General features: G+C 40.5%; 1 protein-coding gene across 1 annotated transcript in view; it reads right to left on the bottom strand.

Annotated features, from left to right (window-relative positions):
• Positions 1–578: 578 nt before the first annotated feature.
• Positions 579–18,845, bottom strand: part of gpc1b (glypican 1b) — an 83,874-nt gene continuing 65,607 nt past the window's right edge. Inside the window, exons 4-9 of the mRNA XM_007909335.2 lie at positions 11,072–11,237; positions 9,907–10,037; positions 7,411–7,542; positions 6,735–6,868; positions 4,599–4,774; positions 579–4,087 (exon numbers count right to left, since the gene is read on the bottom strand). Coding sequence (XP_007907526.1) covers positions 3,873–4,087; positions 4,599–4,774; positions 6,735–6,868; positions 7,411–7,542; positions 9,907–10,037; positions 11,072–11,237 — 954 coding nt within the window. The 3' untranslated portion in view covers positions 579–3,872. The remainder of the gene's footprint in view (positions 4,088–4,598; positions 4,775–6,734; positions 6,869–7,410; positions 7,543–9,906; positions 10,038–11,071; positions 11,238–18,845) is intronic.

Raw genomic sequence — 18,845 nt, 5'->3', positions numbered from 1 at the left:
ATAGATTTGGGAGAATATTCACATTCCATAAAGTTGAAACACAGGGTGAGAGAAACAGAGACACACACACCAGATACATGCACAACCGAGATAGAAGTGGGCAGTCAAGATAGAGTGAATAACTAAAATGAAGAGAAAAGTGATTTAGTCGTCAAAACAGAGTGAGTGACAGAGAGAGACAAACAGAAAAAGTGAGTGAGCGAATTTAAAGGGGGAGGGGTGAAGTGGGTAAAGATGAGGAGAGGAAAAGGGTGAGAGCAAGAATGATTCAGTTTGTATACAAAGGTAGCTCTGAAATACCGAGACTGCTTACTGCTGCTGGGGATGTCCTCATTAATACTGCAGAGCAGAATCTCGGCAACACAGAAACAAGAGCATAATTGCACATGCACATACACAAAGGATTCACACCCAAGAAATTAAGACTATTTTCGGACTCTGAATTTCCTCTACTGCGTGGGTGAAAATTGGCATTGTTGGACTGCATCGGCGGGCTGAGAGCTCAAATGAAAGCTGTCAAAGATACAGGCAGCAACAGGAACTATTCAGAGAAAATCCTTATCTGGATGTTGTACTCTCAGACACAACATCACCAATGCAACACCTCTGTTGCACTCCTGCTGAACTCCCATTCATAGAAACAGCAGACGATGAAAGCAGTGGGAATGAGTCAAGGTTAAATGAAAAGTTTTACTCTCTGCATAACAACAGCAGGACTAATGCAACCTCCAGAAAATAGGTGAAAATAAGAGAGGATCAAATAGGGTAAAGTGTGGGAGAAGGAAAAGCACCAAAAAAAAGTTACGACAACAAGGCTAGGTTTCCAGCCCTCAAATCCAGTGTGGTCCCAAATATTATTTCTGTTAGAGGTTCAGACAGTGCAAGACATATTTAACATTTCTTTAAAAAATGAAACAAAAAAGTTTTAAAACAAACAATAACCAGATGCTTCACCATTACTTTATGGCTGTACATAGTAAAATGGGAACAGTTTTAATGCATCATTTATGGTTGGGTACATCAGAAAAGGTCTGACACCTGAATAACTGTATTGAATTCTTGACTAAGTCAGGTGAATTTAAAGGGTAAATCAAACAATGCCACAGTTCGTACATTAAATATACAGAGGCCTCTCCAGAGTTTGGAAGGTAAGAGAAGCCATGACCATCAATACTTCGAAACAATTATACGTCTGTCAGAACCTTCCGAGTTGCCCTTCTACACTTTCAGTACCTTCCGCTCTTTCCAATACCGTGCCAACACATCAATAAATCATGATTTGGTTAAAAAAAACAATCTCCTTCAAAATGAGAATTGTTGAGATTAACAGTTATTTTCTTTTACTTAATGTAGAACACGATAACAGTGGGCAACTAAGGAAGTACATGTTACGGTGGTGTTTTTTTAAAAAGGTTGAGACAAAACTGAACCTCTGAGTATGTCACCTAAAGGCGATTCCTCTAAAATGAGGTAAGATGGGCACAGTGGTATTGGCGTGAAGGTTAAATTGGACTCCAAGAGCCATCAGATCTCTCTTTAGGAACTAACTGATGTCTGGCTGGGCCATTGCTACCAATTGCGATACTTTATTAGGAATGCTTGATGCCTTATGTTATGAATGGGGGAGGGGCGGGAGTAGGGGATAAGGTGTGAAAGAGAGAAATAAAACGATTGAAGAAAACTAAAATCAAATTCTTTGAGGTATTTCTTTTTCTTTAAAAAAGGCTAGTATGAAATCAGAAAGGGAATGATAGAAGAGATATGAAATGGAGGTCAGTAAGCATTTTCTGCAGCTTAATTTTACATAAAAGTGTACCTTCCCCAGCCCCCCCCACCCCCCACTTAGCAGTAAAGTCCAAACACCAAACATCATCAAGCACAGGAATTATTTCTCACGGACAACATACCCAAGCTCAGGAAGGCTGGATGGCTGCACAGTAGTTTATTAATGCTCCCAGCCACAGCTTAGCTCCCCTTCATGAAAACACCTTGTTGAGCACACCACGTCATTCAAAATATTTTTATCCTCCCCCCAAAAAATTACAGCACTAAGGCACCCCTCACCTCCACAAATTCCTCAATCACACAATAGTTTGAGTGATGCCCTTGCTATAATCCACTACCATCTTTGAATGGCAGCCATGTTTTATTATGCAATAATGCTGCTTACATTTAATTTATGGCATGGAAAACTTACAATGGTAGTATTAGAACTGTGGGGTACTTCCCTCCCTCCATCTCCCCCCTCCACAGGCATATTTTTAGCACACGCACGACAGGCAAATGGAAGATTGAGAAATTAGACAGCATGAGGGTGTTCCACTCATCAGTCTCTTGTGTAGCCAAAAGCACTCGATAGATTTTTACTGGCTGCCTTCATGTCTGTCAGGTTGCTGGAAAGTACCTTCCTTCAGGCCAGCTTTCTGCATGTCTCAAATAAGAAAACGTACCTACAAACCTTTTACCTTTTGTTAATGGTCTCTTGGAAGTGCTTCTGTCCACGGGTCACTCACAAATGTCACCACAGAGATCACGAGAAAAATCTACTCTGCACCATCCAGGATGCCAGAATTAAACTAAACAAACATTTCAATAAAACATTTTCTTTTGTTTTAAAAGAGTGAATTTTATCGTCTGGGATACTTTTTTCAGAAACCTAGGTTCAAGGACTTCCAGATGAAGTGTGGTACTGATGAATGCAGAGATACATTCACTGTTCTGCTCTAATATTGTGAATCAATTCCGCCCCCCATAACCTCAGAAGACAGAAGTGTATCTCCCACGACACCAATGGGACATTTTCCATTTCCAAACCCAGCCAACCTGTGGACTATCTAAGTCAGTCAGGCTAATTTTGGGCCCAAGTGAGGGCAGTTTTGTAATGTGAGCCAAGTAGGTACTGTCGTTTAGGGTTACCAAACAGCCAAGAAAAACTTGCAACCTATCAACCTGGGCTCGATTCAAACCAAATCCCATCAGTGAACGATTAGTATTTAATTGACTGCATCATCTGGTCAGAATTTATTTAAATCAAAATGAATCTAGGTGAGGGTTGAAAGCCACCAATTGTTTCTCTCATACACCAAAAAGTTCACCAATCTCAGTCTCTATTATATTAGCAGTGGTATGCAGCTTTCATAGATACCATGAGCTTCCAACCCTGCAGTAAGTCAGAAGTTCAAGTGTGGAAAATTTGAAGCTGTCTAGTTTTTCCTCTTAAATAAATGCCTTATAAATGAGTAGATACATCATGAGATAGTAAGATATCAAATAGATAACCGTACCATTACATCATATTCCATAGGTTAAGACCATCGGAATGTTTCGTTTGGAAAAATATGGTTAAATACCCTGGAAAAATGACAGCGGATTGGTACTCTGTGATGATCTAATTATCAATGTATCAAGAATGTGCTTAACAAATAAAATCTCAATAAAAAAAAACTTGGCATCCCCATGCCATCAATGTGCTTATAGCATGGACTTATTTAGAATACATTAGCTGTGATTTTTAAAATTAACGTAGTAGGAAACTAAATTTCTTTATAACGCTCAATCCGCAGGAACCCCTAGCCCATTGGTAGGCCGTTGTGACTACGCTGTGTGTGGAAGAACAGGTATCTGAACAATTCAAGGTGTCACAACTGGCAAAATCAGGATCGAAGAATACAGACAAGAGGCACCTTAAAACCAAAGAGGGTCCCAGTGCACAAAAGATCCAAAGTAATCACCTCCAGCACCGCCAGAATTTACAAACAGCCAAATATTTGAATTTTTTTTTCTGCAAAGATAAACAAAACATTTGTCCATTTTTTGGCAAAGATTTCAGACCCCTTGCCATAGTCTCTCTCATCACCACAACTGGTGAAGAATTACCGCCAGAAATATTGCACAGCAAGAGCCACGGACAAGAGGTGGAAGAAGGTAGAATATAAGGAGAGGCTGATAGAGTTACTGGAGTTCTTCCCGATGGGCTTTGGTTTGGGGTACAAGAGCGGCTCGCTTGTGGCGGCATTGAAGGATCGTTTCCTGCTGCAAGCATTTTCTGAACAGCCGTCGCCACTCCCAGATCCGCTGCTGTCATCACCTGTTGAAGATTGTGGATCTCTTAAGAAAACAGCAGCACCATTCATAGCATTGAACTACAGCAGTATCTGGCGCTGCTTCATTAAATAGCACTAAAGAGTCGAAGGAAACTAAATTAATTTGGATTAAATTGCGATCCTAATTCATTCTTTCCCAAATAGGTTCAAAGGAGAAAGTAGGAAAGGGCAAAAGAAGAGGGAAGCAAATTATAAGAGAAGCATTGGACAACGGAACAAGGTGGAAGATAATTGGACAGAGAACAAAACAAAAGAGACAAAGGTTCAAGACAAGAGGAGGAGAAAGAAGAGGAAAAGGGGATAAAGGAGGAGTAAAGGAAAAAAGATAATGAAGAAAATGAAGAGACAAAAATCCTCAGTAACAAATCTGACCTGTACATTGACCCAAGGGCAGCATGACTGAATGAGACCCAGTAAAAGTCTTTGATTCCTCGACGCATGAAGTATCGGACCAGGATGAGAAAACACAGGAAAGGACCTAGCAGCAATACTCACTTGTATCCTGGAAGTCAATGTCATTGCCATGGTAAGCGTTCCGCAAGCGATTGGTCATTATTCTTAGCTGCATGATTTGCTGGCGAATTGTCATGTCCGGTTTGGTAATGTCAACTTCAACCTCTGGATTATTAATCTGGTTGGCTAGACCATCTGACATCACTTCTGGGAGATACCTGTAAAGGATAATAATAAATAGTGAGATTTCTTCAGCGCACTGTATTCATCTACCCAAAATTGGGTTTATTCCCCTTCACGGGTTACGAATAAAAAGCAGTTAATAGGCACTTTAATAAGGAAACTCAAAATTGTTGATGCAATTGCAACAGATGTGGGCCATAAAGCCAGCAGTGTACGGGAAATAGAATAATAGACCCAACACCGAGGGAATCTTACAGGATGAGTAACTTGAAGTTACTCATATCCGATTATAATTTTTCATTTGGCAACCTAATCACCCCTGATAATTCATAAACCAATACAAAATCAAGGGATGCAATCCAGGACACAATCAAAGTTGTCAACCATAGAGACATATCCCCCCTCCTCCCCTTTATATACAGTCCTTTCCCTGAAATTCCTCTTCTGACAACTGTGAGAGTGCTATTTACTGCAATGGTTACACAGTCAAGTGTGGTGTGCATTACATTTCCAAATGCCAGTTGCTACAGCAAGCCATGTACTATGTATTACAGTTCACAGTTGGGAAATTCAATCTATTTAGTTGGAATAAATACTACTAGTTTTGAGATATGGATTGAACAATTGAATCCAGCATTTCATAGCTCCAAGGTCTCAATTCTATACTTAAAAGCCTACTCCATTTGCAAGTCAGTCAAAAGCAGTTTTAATTACAAAACCAAATGATAATTTTCTATTTTAACAAAAAAACACATTCTCATTACTTAAAGCTGCAGTATTCTTTTGGGGGTATCTTTTCTACCCAATGATCAAATTAAAAAAAGCTGCCTTACGTTACCTCTAGTAGCAAAAAAAGTCTATTGTTTTATTTCCTAACAAGATTAGAGTTTGAAAGAAAATCTGACAGGCCCCAGGAGTGCCGTACATTGGATTCTGTCAGGTTGAATTTTGTTAACTAGACTTCATCCTGGTAATCATGATGAAACTTGTACATCTCTTAAAAACCTTTATAGTTTGTTCAAATGCAATGGAGAAAGGAAAAACAGCAGCATCTTTTTACCACTCACTGGTTCTATATTCACCAATTTCAAGGCAAGGCTGATAACTGCCTTTAGTGATATCAGTGAACCCCACAAGACAAATTGGATTCATTCAAGCAGCATTGCGGGAGGCACCAATTATACAAGGCGCACAAATCAAGTCATTATTCAAATTGAACCTTCAATGCTTTAAAGGTTAATCTGATTCTCTTCCAATTCTTCTACATGCCTTATGATTTACTTGTAGCTGGTTTTGAATGCATGTCAGTCAGTACTGAACTGTACTAAATTTATGGCAGCCACTGAGAAATTAATAACAAAAATCATACGTTATTTCTACTTGAATTACATGACTTGGGATTCTGATGCTGGTTGCTACGTACGTGAATTTGCTGAGCCCCACAATAACTAATACAGTGAGACCTGTTTTTGTCACTTCAATTAATATCTGCCACCTGGCATCATCATTTCCAAACCACCCCATCTAAAGGCTTGAGCATTTGGCTAAACATTTAGACTGAAAGCCCAAACACCTTACACGATTCAATCGTCACAGCACCACTTAAGAGCACGAGTTATTTGAAATGTCATTGATTAGGATATTGATTCTGGATTCCATTGAACCCTAACTGGTCTCTTGGCTGTGAAACACTTCCACAATAAAGCTGTCTGGCAACACACAACATTAACCTCAGTCACTGAAGAAGTTAAGTATTCCATAGACAAACCCCATATCTGCAAGGTTTCACCAACAAAGGTGAAATCAGGAATCTCATACTGAAAGAACTGGGCAACAATAGGACATTATTTTCATCCTGTGAGCAAAGAAGGATACATTTCACACATGTTGGGAAGCATTTCATTGTAGTCTCAAAATCTAGTCCTGCCTTTTTAGATTTCAAGTGCTCTTTGGTTGAATTGAGAGGTAAAGGTTTCCCTCATCCCATTATCTTACCTCCCTCTGTTCTGTCCATTCCAACATTCATCTTCATTGGCTGAGCCTGCAGTCACTCTCTCACGACACATCTCGCCCGGGAGATTAATCCAGAATTCTTTGACATCTCGGAGCTTCATTTTCACTTCAGTAACCTAACAGGACACAAACAACTCTTTAGCACTCCATATGAACTTAGAGGAACCTAATTTGCCATAAGCAAAATACTTAACCATAAGGAAAACTGCTTTGTTCAATGCCCTTTGATCAATCAAGCGTTATTGAACAAGGCGGTTTCCTTTACAAGTGCATCTCTTCAGGACGAAATGAAATGTCCGGAACTTTGCTTCTGCAGATTAAATGACAACTCGCAATGAAGCATATCATATAGTCTGTGACAGGAATGGGCGTGATGAGAGAAAAGGGCAATTTTCATACTGGTTGTTATATTAAGTCTGATATTGGCAGTATTTTTCCAGGCCTATTGATTCATACTTTATTGGAATACTATTCATTCAAACCAATAAGTTACTTGAATCAGGTGGTCTTCTCAGAATGTTTTGTGTGTACAATTACATTCAGAGATAATATAGTCCAGTTGTTTTCACATCATTGTGCCACTGAGCAAAGGCTAGAGTGAGGGAGGAAAATTTCAGCTGAAAGACTATTTATTCTGAATGAGGCATGCAGCACTTACCAGCCTGTCCATCTGAGGGGCAATTGAGCTGCCCATTTTGTCTTCTGCGTAATGTCGCTTTGAACGCCTTTTGGAGTTATCTCCAGGAGATCGATCGGCTGTGGATTTCAGATGCCCACAGCCTTGCTGAACCTAAAAAAAAATTCCCACAAGATGCAGATTTTTAGCTTAACAAACTGAGAGAATCTGATTTTACAAGTCTGGTCTATTTTTCTTTACGGGTCAGGTGTAAAGTAAAATTGGCATGAAATTAAAGTAATTTTTCACAGAGATAAACCTGAAAGTATTTGTGATGGAATTATCAATATATTAAACACCTCAAAAGATGTGGGGGGGAAATAAAATGCTTTTAAGGTTAAGTGATAGGGTAAGATCGACTGTCTTGCACGATCATTTAAATCACTGGAACTCAATGAGACTGATTGCTGGAAATGTCCGTCATGAATTGAGTATAGGAGCAAATTTAATAATCGTGCTCTGATTGATATGGTAATGGCAATTTAAACTGACATTGTCAGCTGCTTTTTTTGAAGTGGGACATAAATTCCCTGAATTAGCAGATTGTGTGTCCTTTGAGTATTGATCCCGTCATGGAAGTGTCCGAAGTGGAGACGGCTTTAATAACAAGACTAAAGTTCTGACCTCAGGTGGTATCTTTCCCACCGGGCCATCGGGGGAGTTTTGCTTGCTAACTTGTATGCCGTTTATACAGTGCTTTCACTGCAAATTACTGAAGCCCCACCCGATAATTTTAGGTCTCAGAGGCTTACAGAACAACAACCTGTGCAGGAATCAATGCATGTAGCATGAATCAATTTAGCCTCTGCTCAAAAACACATTGTGCAAGAGCTTTTGAGAATATTTTGCTCTTATTAAACAGTTGATAGCACTCCTAGCTCTTCAAAATAACTTTAATTGACAAAACTGTGCAAGTGCTCTTATTGTTCACTTGAGCAGAGCTGTCCTCAGTTCCAAGCAATTGGGGGAAGGAGGTATAAATCCTGTTTTGTTTTTCTGCTGGGAGCAAGATTAGATCACTTCAGGCAAAAGGAACCAGGCATTAGGCTGGATGCATATCAAAGCTCAAACATATTAATGTAAAACATACATTCAATCTCATCAATTTTTTTAGTGGAATCAGCTAAGACAATAATAACTTAACTGGGTAAACCAGCTTAGTAATTCTCCAAAACAAAATGAGGAAGCTGGAAGACATTGGCTGAAGTAAGACTGCAAGTTCATCATAAAGAAAAGAATATTTCCCAATGCATGTCCTCAAATTGCTCTCTGCAATCCTAAACCGGTGTCTTTTTATTCTGTTGTCTCACTGCTTTCGAAAGTATTATTCTTGGTTCACTTTATTAATCTCATTTTAACTTTTCTTTACCTCTATAAAGTCCTCTCTGAGATGTCTCCTTTCAAGACTGAATAGCCCAAGCATGTCTAATTGTAGTCGTTCATACCTGCAACATTGGGGATCTTTCTCATTGCTCTAATGAGTCAATGGCCTGGGCAGTGTTATTATGTCTCAATGACAAGAAGTGTAAACAGTGCTCCAGGTGTATCCTGACTACAGCATTAGAGAGCTTAAGTACAATTTCTGGGGATCTCAACTCAACTGATATAGCAAATCATCCCAGCATCCTATTTACCTTGTTTACTCCTGCCTCACACCGTTTTGCAATGGTGAGCAATGAGTCAACTAACACCCTGAGATCGCTTTCAGCTTCACCCTTGGCAAAGTGATCTCCACTACTGTGATATATTTAAAACAGCATCCTTCCCCCGTTCATATATCTAGGTGCATCAGGGCCTATACCTTATCTACAAACTAACTGCAACACAGATGGTTCCAACTATGTTAATGTTTACTGCAGTTTAATCTGCAGCTGTAAATTTCTATGATTCTAATCAACTGGTATCTCCTCTATCACATCGCGATTGATGTAACCATGTAACCACAGCTGATTCCTGCCTATTAATACTTGTTCCCTCCAACCTCCTTTATGGCACCTGCAGATTTTGTTCTAGCAAAAAACAGATGCTTAGACTTATCAAACGAGTCACTTAGAAACTGGAGCCACAGATTGAATACGCTGGATTGCTAGCATTGTGATATTCACCGGTTAATGATACACTGGAGGTTCCAGGTTTCTTCCCTCGTCAGCGGTGCTTGTTTAGGCAATCTAAGCTGGGGCCCAGAGAACCTGGGTGATGGGGGGGGAAAGAGGAAGGGGATGCGAAGAAGAGGAGAAAGACTCCTGAACTTCATCCAGTGCCTCTGCAGAAATGTGGGTGAACCACAAGTGAGGGCAGGAATTGCACCAGAGAAACTGGGAACTCATTTTATATAGGAACCTCACAGCCACCAGAAAGAGGAATTCCTCATTACCATCAGTCCCAATTCTAGAATTGAAGTTAAAACATTACATCTAACTGCATCATTTTAAAGATTTTAGACCACTGAAACCCAATTTGACTCGTACAAGGTCTTACCTTCGATAAGATATGCTCAAATCTATTTTCCATGTTTACTATTGCTTCTGAGATCTTCTGGTCAATGTCATCAACAAATGATTCCATATTTGATGGTCCATCAAATCTGTCAGCAACATGAATCATAGAATCTGGAAATCAAACAGAGTAATTAGAGTCAACATTCTCTGGGCAGAAATACTCTCAGTGTTGAATAATACATGTACTGTCCAATGTCTGCAATCATAGAGTCCCACATTCAATCTCTAGCATGTGTTGAGTTAGTCAGGAAAGTGGTACGAATGCTAAAATTGGTTTCAGCACCCCTGGGGTTGGGATGAAGGAAGAAAGTCAGTCAGGGTTAATGAGTTTGATAGCTACGCAATAGACCTTGCTGAAAGTCCTTTTGTGTGGGCATCAGGCAAGGATGGAGTTTGGCTTATTTTCAAACTCAAACATGTAAAAGAATTTTGATGTTAATATTTTTAAATACATTTTTCCACATCAATTCTACTCCCTCCTCAGGATCCACAAGCACCAGACGAGGTACACTCAGTACCTTCCGCAGATACCATTTTGTGTGATCTTTGATAGTGCTTATCAGCAGGCTATTCAACTATGAAGGAAAGCAAAATGTCAAGTCCAATCCCATCCTCACCAGATATCTACAAACAAGGGCCACCAGCTAAGTCAGTATGGAAACCTTAGCTAACTTTTTCTCAACGAGCCCAGACATTGGAAGTAATTGTTGTGCTCCATTTGTGAGTTGTTGTGAGATCAACTAACTTAATTTGCATTTATATAGCAGCACCTTTCATGCAAGGTAGTGTCTCGGAGCACTGAAAATAGCCCAAGTATCAAATGTGGATCCACACTGGCTCAGTAGCACAATGGATTTTGCAGGATAGTCATAGTTTGATGTTAAGAAAGGGAACTGATGGCAAAGAGATCCTTAAAATGCTGAAGCTTCAAATGTGACAGTTTTGAAACCATTTGGATTCTCTTCTTTCACCCAGTCTTGTAACTATTTTACTTTATTGCTGGGCGCAATTTTCTGCTGCATTTCGTCCACAAAATATACAGTCAATTCACTTTACAGTATATTTTGTGAAGTGCTTTGAGACGCCTCGAAGATGTGATGAGGCGCTATATCAAATGCAATGATTATTATTATTATGACTCCTACCGATTAGGTTTCTCCATTCGCTGTCCAGGTCAGCCTGGTTTGCCAGACAGCCCTTCATGATGTTGAGGCAGTAGTTATTGCATGGCTTGATGCTGGCCATGCTGCGGCAATGCGGACAGTACATCAACCTCATCATGGCTCGCATGCACTCTGGGCTTGCGGACACCTAAAGAAAAGAAGATTAGATCAATGGAAGACTCTGAAAGGAACCACCTCCACTGAACAATCACTCCACAATCCAATGATCATTCAAAGCTACCGTGATTAATCTGACTTTGGATTTTTCGAAGGACCTCAGTAATGGTAAACTGCAAGATAAATTTACAAACTTTGTGGCTTTGATTTGTTCCTCTTTTAACAGCTCTTTTGACCGAAAGACCCAAGCTCCGATTCCAGAAGCTATTCATCAGGACGCAAGCTGCTGATGTGAGCTGGGCTGGGACAGGGTACACATTCCCCTCATTTTTCCGTTTCTTATTCCATTACCCCAAAGGTTTTAGAGTAATCCATTAAAATAAAGGATAGAATAGTTAACACAAGCTTAAAGTACCTCTCAGTTAAATATGCATTCAGCAGGTTGCACAGTGAGCTATTGACATCTTGTCCAACGAGCCTGGACTTGTACCATTTGCAGAGTTTGTTCCCAAGTCAATATCTATTCTAATTGCCCGTTGTCACTGACATGCCTATGTTATTACCAGGATAATATTTGAACACAGGCTGAAAAACAAGAATTAGTATAGATGCATTGTGTTGTGCAATGCTAATTGCAGGCTTGCCAATGAGGCAATTATTGTTTTATGATTTTTTTATGATTCACTCAGTTTCAAGGACACTGTGAGTCCTCCAGTACCCCACCCAACTTTTCTTTGTAAGCCTAGCCATGAGTGCGGGTAAATTATTCAACCGCTAAGGAAATACTGTTCAACATCCACACAGGTATATTTTACACTGGAGTCACAGGTTAATGATCAGGAAATCTGTCCAATAAGTTTCCTAGAGCTCAAGGAACCAGAGTCCAACTGCCAGGAACTTTTCTTTTCCTTCATGAACCGATACAAACTTACAGTGAATTTCCTCAGTAACCAACTTAGAAATTGACACTTCCAGTTCGGTTATTGAATAAGGCAGAGATAGATTAATCCACATATGGATTCATTTAAAATTCACTCCCTACAGCTTCCATGAACTAGGGTGACTGAGCGCTGGGAGAATACATCTGCCACAATAGCCAGTCCTTCCCTCTCTTAAGCAGTGGTTTAAATTTGTGAAAAATGGCTGGCGTGTTTGCATACAAAATACAGTCATGACACCTTTACATGCCATTATACCCTGTGCAGTGCTTTGAGCCTTCCTCCCTATGTCAAAGACACTGTATCAAATATAAACATTATTATTGTATAATATAAAACAGTAGCTATTTTGCATCATAAGTGATGTCAATGCCTGCTTGGCAGTGATGCTGGGATAAGTGCACAGGGAAAATCTTCACACTTTGTTGCTGAAAGGTTCAGGTAAAACATAGACATTATGTCGAGTGCCTCTATCACTACGATTGGCTCCGATCTTTAGAATTTCCTTTTTTTCTGAGTCACTTCCCTCCACAACCTCTCCAGAAGATCAAACTCCTCCCTTTTTGTCTTCCCGCTATTGCTGGAAAACAGCAGCGAGGATTGTATCACCTCTATCCCCCAGAGTGCTTGGGCCTGGTACCTATCTCTGGACAACATCTGCCAACACATCTCTGACTTGCCACTACACTGCACACACACATAAAAGGGAGGTTAGCTAGCCTGATCACACAACCATCAACCAGATTTCTAATTTGCTTTTCACTTATTGATGTAGCAAAGTCAAACGTGAATGAATCTTGTCAAAAAGTTAATAAACAGCTTTTGTTGCAATGCCATTACAGTGAGTGACAGCTTCACAAAAAGATGTGGTTATTAATAAGATGAGCAATGCATTCCACAGTGAGCTCTGCTATCCCACAATTCAGTCTACTGTAACTGCTGCATGCATTGTAGTGAGCTTTGCCTCTCGTTTTGGTCTTTTTCTTAAAAAGAATGTGACTGTATCTGACAGTCGTGGTTTCACCTCAGATTGGGTAGATATGAAGTGGAATATATGAATGGTTTGCTTGGTCTCAACCATTACATCCAGATTCCTGACTCTCCGTACAACCAGGCAAACAAAGGGACAACAAACCCTTTCATAGCTTTCTCTCCCAAACCCAAAGGCAGCTTGGCTGATTAGGGAAGCATTGGTTAAGTACGTCATGGTTTCTGCTCCATTACTCAACAGACATCAGCGATAGAAAAAAAGCACTCTGATAACATGAGCAGACGGTTCCTTTCCATTTTCCTTCCATATGTAGTAATTTTATTTGACAGCCCTGTCTCCTCAATAACAGAGCATCTTTTGTTAGGTGATATGAAGTCCAAATGCAATAGTTTTATCTCATTTTCCAGGAATTTTCCCGACAGGCAATCAGAGGATCGTTTCAGTGCACAACCCTTCAGGCGGCAGAATTTGCTGCTTTAACACCTCATAATTAAAATGTGCCATTACACACTTTTGACAGACAGGTGCACAGACTCGATTGCCAACAGGGTCTTATCGCTCTGCATTGTTCAGATGATGAAAACAATATTGAACAAGTGGTGTGTTATGAACAAATACCCTAGAGCTCCTCAATCGCAAATGCCAACATAGAGCTTTTGTTTCTGTTCTCGAGGCTGACCCATGTGGCCCAAAGACTTGATTGTACAAAGCCACACTGAAAGGTACAGCTGTTTCCTCTCTGGTTGTGTGGACCTACATCACTATAGCTCAGTTGATAAGTAATCTTTATTTTTGCCATTTCTTCACTTCTGGAGGCGCTGCCACATACAGGGGTGTGGTTCACAGATGCTCTCTGGTAATGCCTTCCAGTGGTCATTCTTCAGTTGACCAGAGGCAGCAACACACTGTCAGCATGCAATTCAGGGGGAGGTGATTAATAGGAAGTAGGAACACCCTCACGTGACTTGTAAAATACCACTTGTGTCACCAAAGGATAATAAAGCCCTTTACATTATACAATACACTGCATTATAGGTTAATCAATACACCATATATTAAGGTTATAGAATACTCCTGTACTTACTACACCAATCTATAAACTGGCAATTTTACAACAGGAACAACTTGTATTTCTGGAGCACCCTAGGGTAATGTCATCAAGCGCTTCAAAGGGACAGAGCAGAAACCTGAATAAAGTGGAAAATTGAGGAGGAAAAAATAAACACCCTTGTTGTTTGTTACTGGGTTTAAATACTCAGAATATTCTGATGTAAACACTACAGTTGGATCAAACAGAAATGCACAATATCTGGAGCCTGAATTTGCATGTATTAAATACTGCTGGTAACTGGATGTGTGTCATGCTGACCCTCTGCAGCTCCGCACCAATGACATCAGCTTGTAAGTTACATTTGAGTAATGTTCTTGAGGGGTAGATTGATGAATATCCAGTTACCAGCACTATACAATTGTGATTTCTGCACAAATCCAAATAGTTAATATTAGTTTCTTTATTTTTTCACATTACGAATGCAATACGGTTTACATTCTGAACCTGGCTCAGGTGGTAGCACTTGCCTAAGAGTCAGAGGGCTGTGAGTTTAAGCACTAAGTCAGGACTTTGCGCTTCGAATGTTGTGCTGGGGGAGGATTGTTGGGAGTGGCTTCCTTGGGATCAGATATTAAACTGAGGTCCAGTCTGTCTGTTCAGGTAGACATTAAGAGTAACCCTGGCTGTGAATGGGCAAAACGCAGCATCTTCCCCTAATGCTGATCCTGCAGGAAAGTGCATATTTGTGGATGTGAGTTAAGGATACAATCAGCCTTGGCTATGACGGCCTCCACAATTGCATAGTTTGCTGATGAACACAGTGTAGTTTCACAAGTGAAGAATGGATGCTCCAATCAGCCATCAAACGGCAGCTAATGTCTTTGAGGCCTAATGCCAACGTGGATTGTGGCTTTCAGTAGAGACGATTGGGAAGAAAAAAATTGCATTCAGAAAGGATGATGATACATTAAATAATGATTTAATTGGATAAGTGAGGAAGATGGCCCTTTAGTTTGATCAGTCTCACCCACTCTACAGCACATTGGTGACATGTACCAATAATGTGCGAGACACACATATACACACACACATTATCTCACACAAGCGCTGAATTAACAAAAAAAGAATTTAAACCATGCTGGTGCTCATTCAGCATATGATTAACACCATTCTAAGTGAGGCAACACCCCAAGCTGTTTTACGATCTTTTAATGAGTTGAATTATTTAATTTCCTTCTTTAATCATCAATCAAAGCTTCACAGTGGAGTAACTTTAGTATCAGCGCCTTGGGACATTCTTCTGACGTGAAAGACGCTTTTTCAATGCAATTTGTTTTTGTAATCAGAAGTGTTTTTGGAATAATGTTCCCTTCTGCATCTGGCCTTTCTTCTGCTGAGTCCCAACGCTGAAACAGTGGGCAGCTGCCTCAATCTGCAATAGTAATTATCTGAAGCCACATTTCAAAAAATGTGGGAATTCATGTAGCCAAAAAGCATACTTTAACTATAACTCATGAATAAGTAATATGCCAATAAGGAGTACAATAGAACAACAGCAGCAAAATTACATTTGTAAAGCGCCTTTCACGTCAAGAGGATGTCTCAAGGCACTGGACAGACAGATATTGTTCAGTGAATAGAAGTAGATATTGGCACTTTAAACCTACCGCACTGAATAGAAGCAGATATTGGCACTTTAAGCCTACAGGCAACATGGCAAATCCATTGCTGAACATGCCCCATTAACACTCTAGCAAACCCTGGCTGGTCCGTGAAAGGGATTAGCAAGTAAGCAACATATATCACGCACTGAACAGTCACTTAATTCAACCAGTGTTCAAAATGTCTCCCAGCAGACTGAAATGCTGGTGCTGGAACCGCAGCCAAACTCATAGAGATTTGGCCAATTCTTTTCTCGTTAATTAAAATTACTAGGCTTATTAAGATCTTCATTTAAAGAGACGATCAATAACAAAACGATTTTGATTTCTGATGTAAAGCATGCCCCTCGCTTTGGTGGTCTCCAAGTGACTTGGTTATATTGTTCTGTCAACCAGAGTTGGTAAGTGTGTCATGTTAGGAAGGGGGTGGGGGAGCGCCATCTAGTCTGAGCAGTGAAACACACTCATGCTCAAACACACAGATTCTCTTCAACTGCAGCTCTTACACTCGTTTGTACTCAACTTCAACATAATCAGGGTCAGAAAGGTTGAAGAGAAATCTAGAAAGTACAAGTGTTTTAATGAGCCAGTCCTGCAGGAAACCCTAGCAATACTTTTATCCTATTACAGAGTATGTCTGCGGACTAGCTTCCCCAGAGATGCTCCAGTCTTACTACATGCATGTCTGACGAGCAAATGCTTATTAAATAAATGTGCAGCTCCTCTGTTGGCCTTCTGGGTTATGCTGAGTCTGGCAGACGAGGTACTTTTAGGGTTAATACATACTGCCTGAAAATGTGTCCTCAGTTGATATGGAGCAAGGCCAGGATTGGACTCAGACTTTAGACTTGCATGAAATATGAAATAGCCACTTCGACAAGGTATCACAGGATGTATCGCACATATCCTAGTAGCAGCTTCTTCAGAAGAAGGAAGACATTTGGGAGGAAAAAGCACTCACGTACTCGGAAATAACTGCAAGGTCACACAACACTGAATAACTTTAAGCCACTGCTGACAGATCATCAACCATACTGACTGAATAATCTACAATAATGAAGCTGGCATATCTATTCCTGGGATTTGTTATCCCCTTTCACAATCCCATTATCGTTTACACTGACATTCCAATACAGGGCTATGGAACCACTGCATCATCAGAAATTCTGTCCTTAGACAAAACGGTCATGGCTATCTATTCAGGTGGACGTTAAAGATTACATGGCACATTCAAGAAAAGTAGAGTTTCTCCCGGTGTCCTGGCCAACACTTCTCCTGATAAAATTGGTTATTCACTTAACGGCCGTTTGTCTCACTTACCCACTGCTGTGCACAAATCGGCTGCTGTATTCACCTACACACTTCACTACACTTCACAGAAATATTATGAAGTGCTTTGAGAGATTCTTGACATTACAGGTGCTATGTCAATTGCAAGGATTATTATTAATACTGTGATGCAATCATCTCTTGGAAATCACAGGAGAGGTGAATCTGCAGCCCTAGTTCTCTGGTAAATTTTCATTTACAATTCACAGCGGAGGAAAAGTAGATCCCTAGAATTCATCAGACATCAGTCCTCTGCTCACTATAAAGTGAGCTACAAAAATGCTAACTATCAAGAGAATATCAAGCATTCCCAAGACACTGACAATTACAAGGGGATCAGGTTCAAGGGTGTGCATTTACCTCAAACAGCAAAGACAACTTCCAAATAGGCTACTATCAATTTTTACAAATGTCTGAACATGATAGAACTGGATGCTTGTTCACACCTGTGCCTCCAGGGACTCCCCATCTCAAAAGTCATTCAATTGAATCACCAATAACAATGCTAGAGTAAAGCAATGCAAAATGGTCCAAAAATGGTCTGTATGAATGTGCTATCCAAGCATGTACTGCTCCTTGCAATCAAACTGCTTGGTTTTTGATTTGTTGCACGACTGTTGCTAATGTTAGTTATCTCCTACAGGGTAATGATAGACTGAGCGTCATCTCTCACTGCAATGGAATTAAATAAGGAATAAAGAGAGCAGGAGAGAGTAACCCCATCAGTAGCTCTAGCTTTTATTACGATACTGTTGTTCAATTGGTCTTGATTTCTCTTCTCTCTCCTCCTCTATACTAATTTTGCCATGATGTGAGAAATTTTATATCAACTTGATTGCTATCAGATTTGATGGAAACACTGTCAGTTTCTACACAAAAGAATCCTCACTCAAACAACTTGACTCCAAAAAATGCACCTTTATAATCCAACCGCACTGACTCACATACAGAATACAGTATGTTGCTATGTTCGACTTAGAGCTGTGTATGAATGTAGTAAAAGGCAAATTGTCACCTCTGGATATATCCTCCCCCTCCTGCTGCTCCTGAAAGTGCTGACATGTGTTACAGCTCGTTCAAGTGACCGTTCTTCAAGGCTGAGCTCAAACACTGAGTGGCAGCAGGCCATATAACTTTGGAAAGAATCATCCTTTGCCCAATGCTGTCCTCACCTGTCAGCAAGATATTTGAACTAGGGAGGGGGGAGGAGAGGGAGGAGCAGATGTTGGAAATAGCATGCAAGCTTAATCACCAGGCATCTTCACGTGAATTTTCCAATAGGGTTATCACAATTTTGTCATCGCAGAGATAAGCTAACTCAGCACAGTACAGGGATCAAACCTGGGACATCAATTTCCATAAGGCAGATTTCCATACTGGGCAATGAATGAACCACCAGGACCATCTGCAAAGCCAATTCAACAACAACAACAACAAGATTCCATTTATAAAGCGCCTTTCACGTCAGGAGGACGTCCCAAGGCGCTGCACAGTTGGGTCATGACCCGAGCAGGGGGAAATGGTCAGGGTGAGGGGAGGGAAGGGAGGGAGCGAGGAGGGGGGAAATGGTCAGGGTGAGGGGAGGGAAGGGAGGGAGCGAGGAGGGGAAGAGAGTCGAGAGGGGAGCTGAAGGCTCGGTCAAAGAGAAAGGTTTTGAGACCGGCCTTGA

The sequence above is a fragment of the Callorhinchus milii genome, unplaced genomic scaffold (assembly GCF_018977255.1).
Source record: "Callorhinchus milii isolate IMCB2004 unplaced genomic scaffold, IMCB_Cmil_1.0 Scaffold11, whole genome shotgun sequence".
NCBI classification, from domain to species: Eukaryota; Metazoa; Chordata; class Chondrichthyes; order Chimaeriformes; family Callorhinchidae; genus Callorhinchus; species Callorhinchus milii.
Note: the sequence above shows the minus strand (reverse complement) of the source record. Positions and strands in the feature narration are given on the sequence as shown.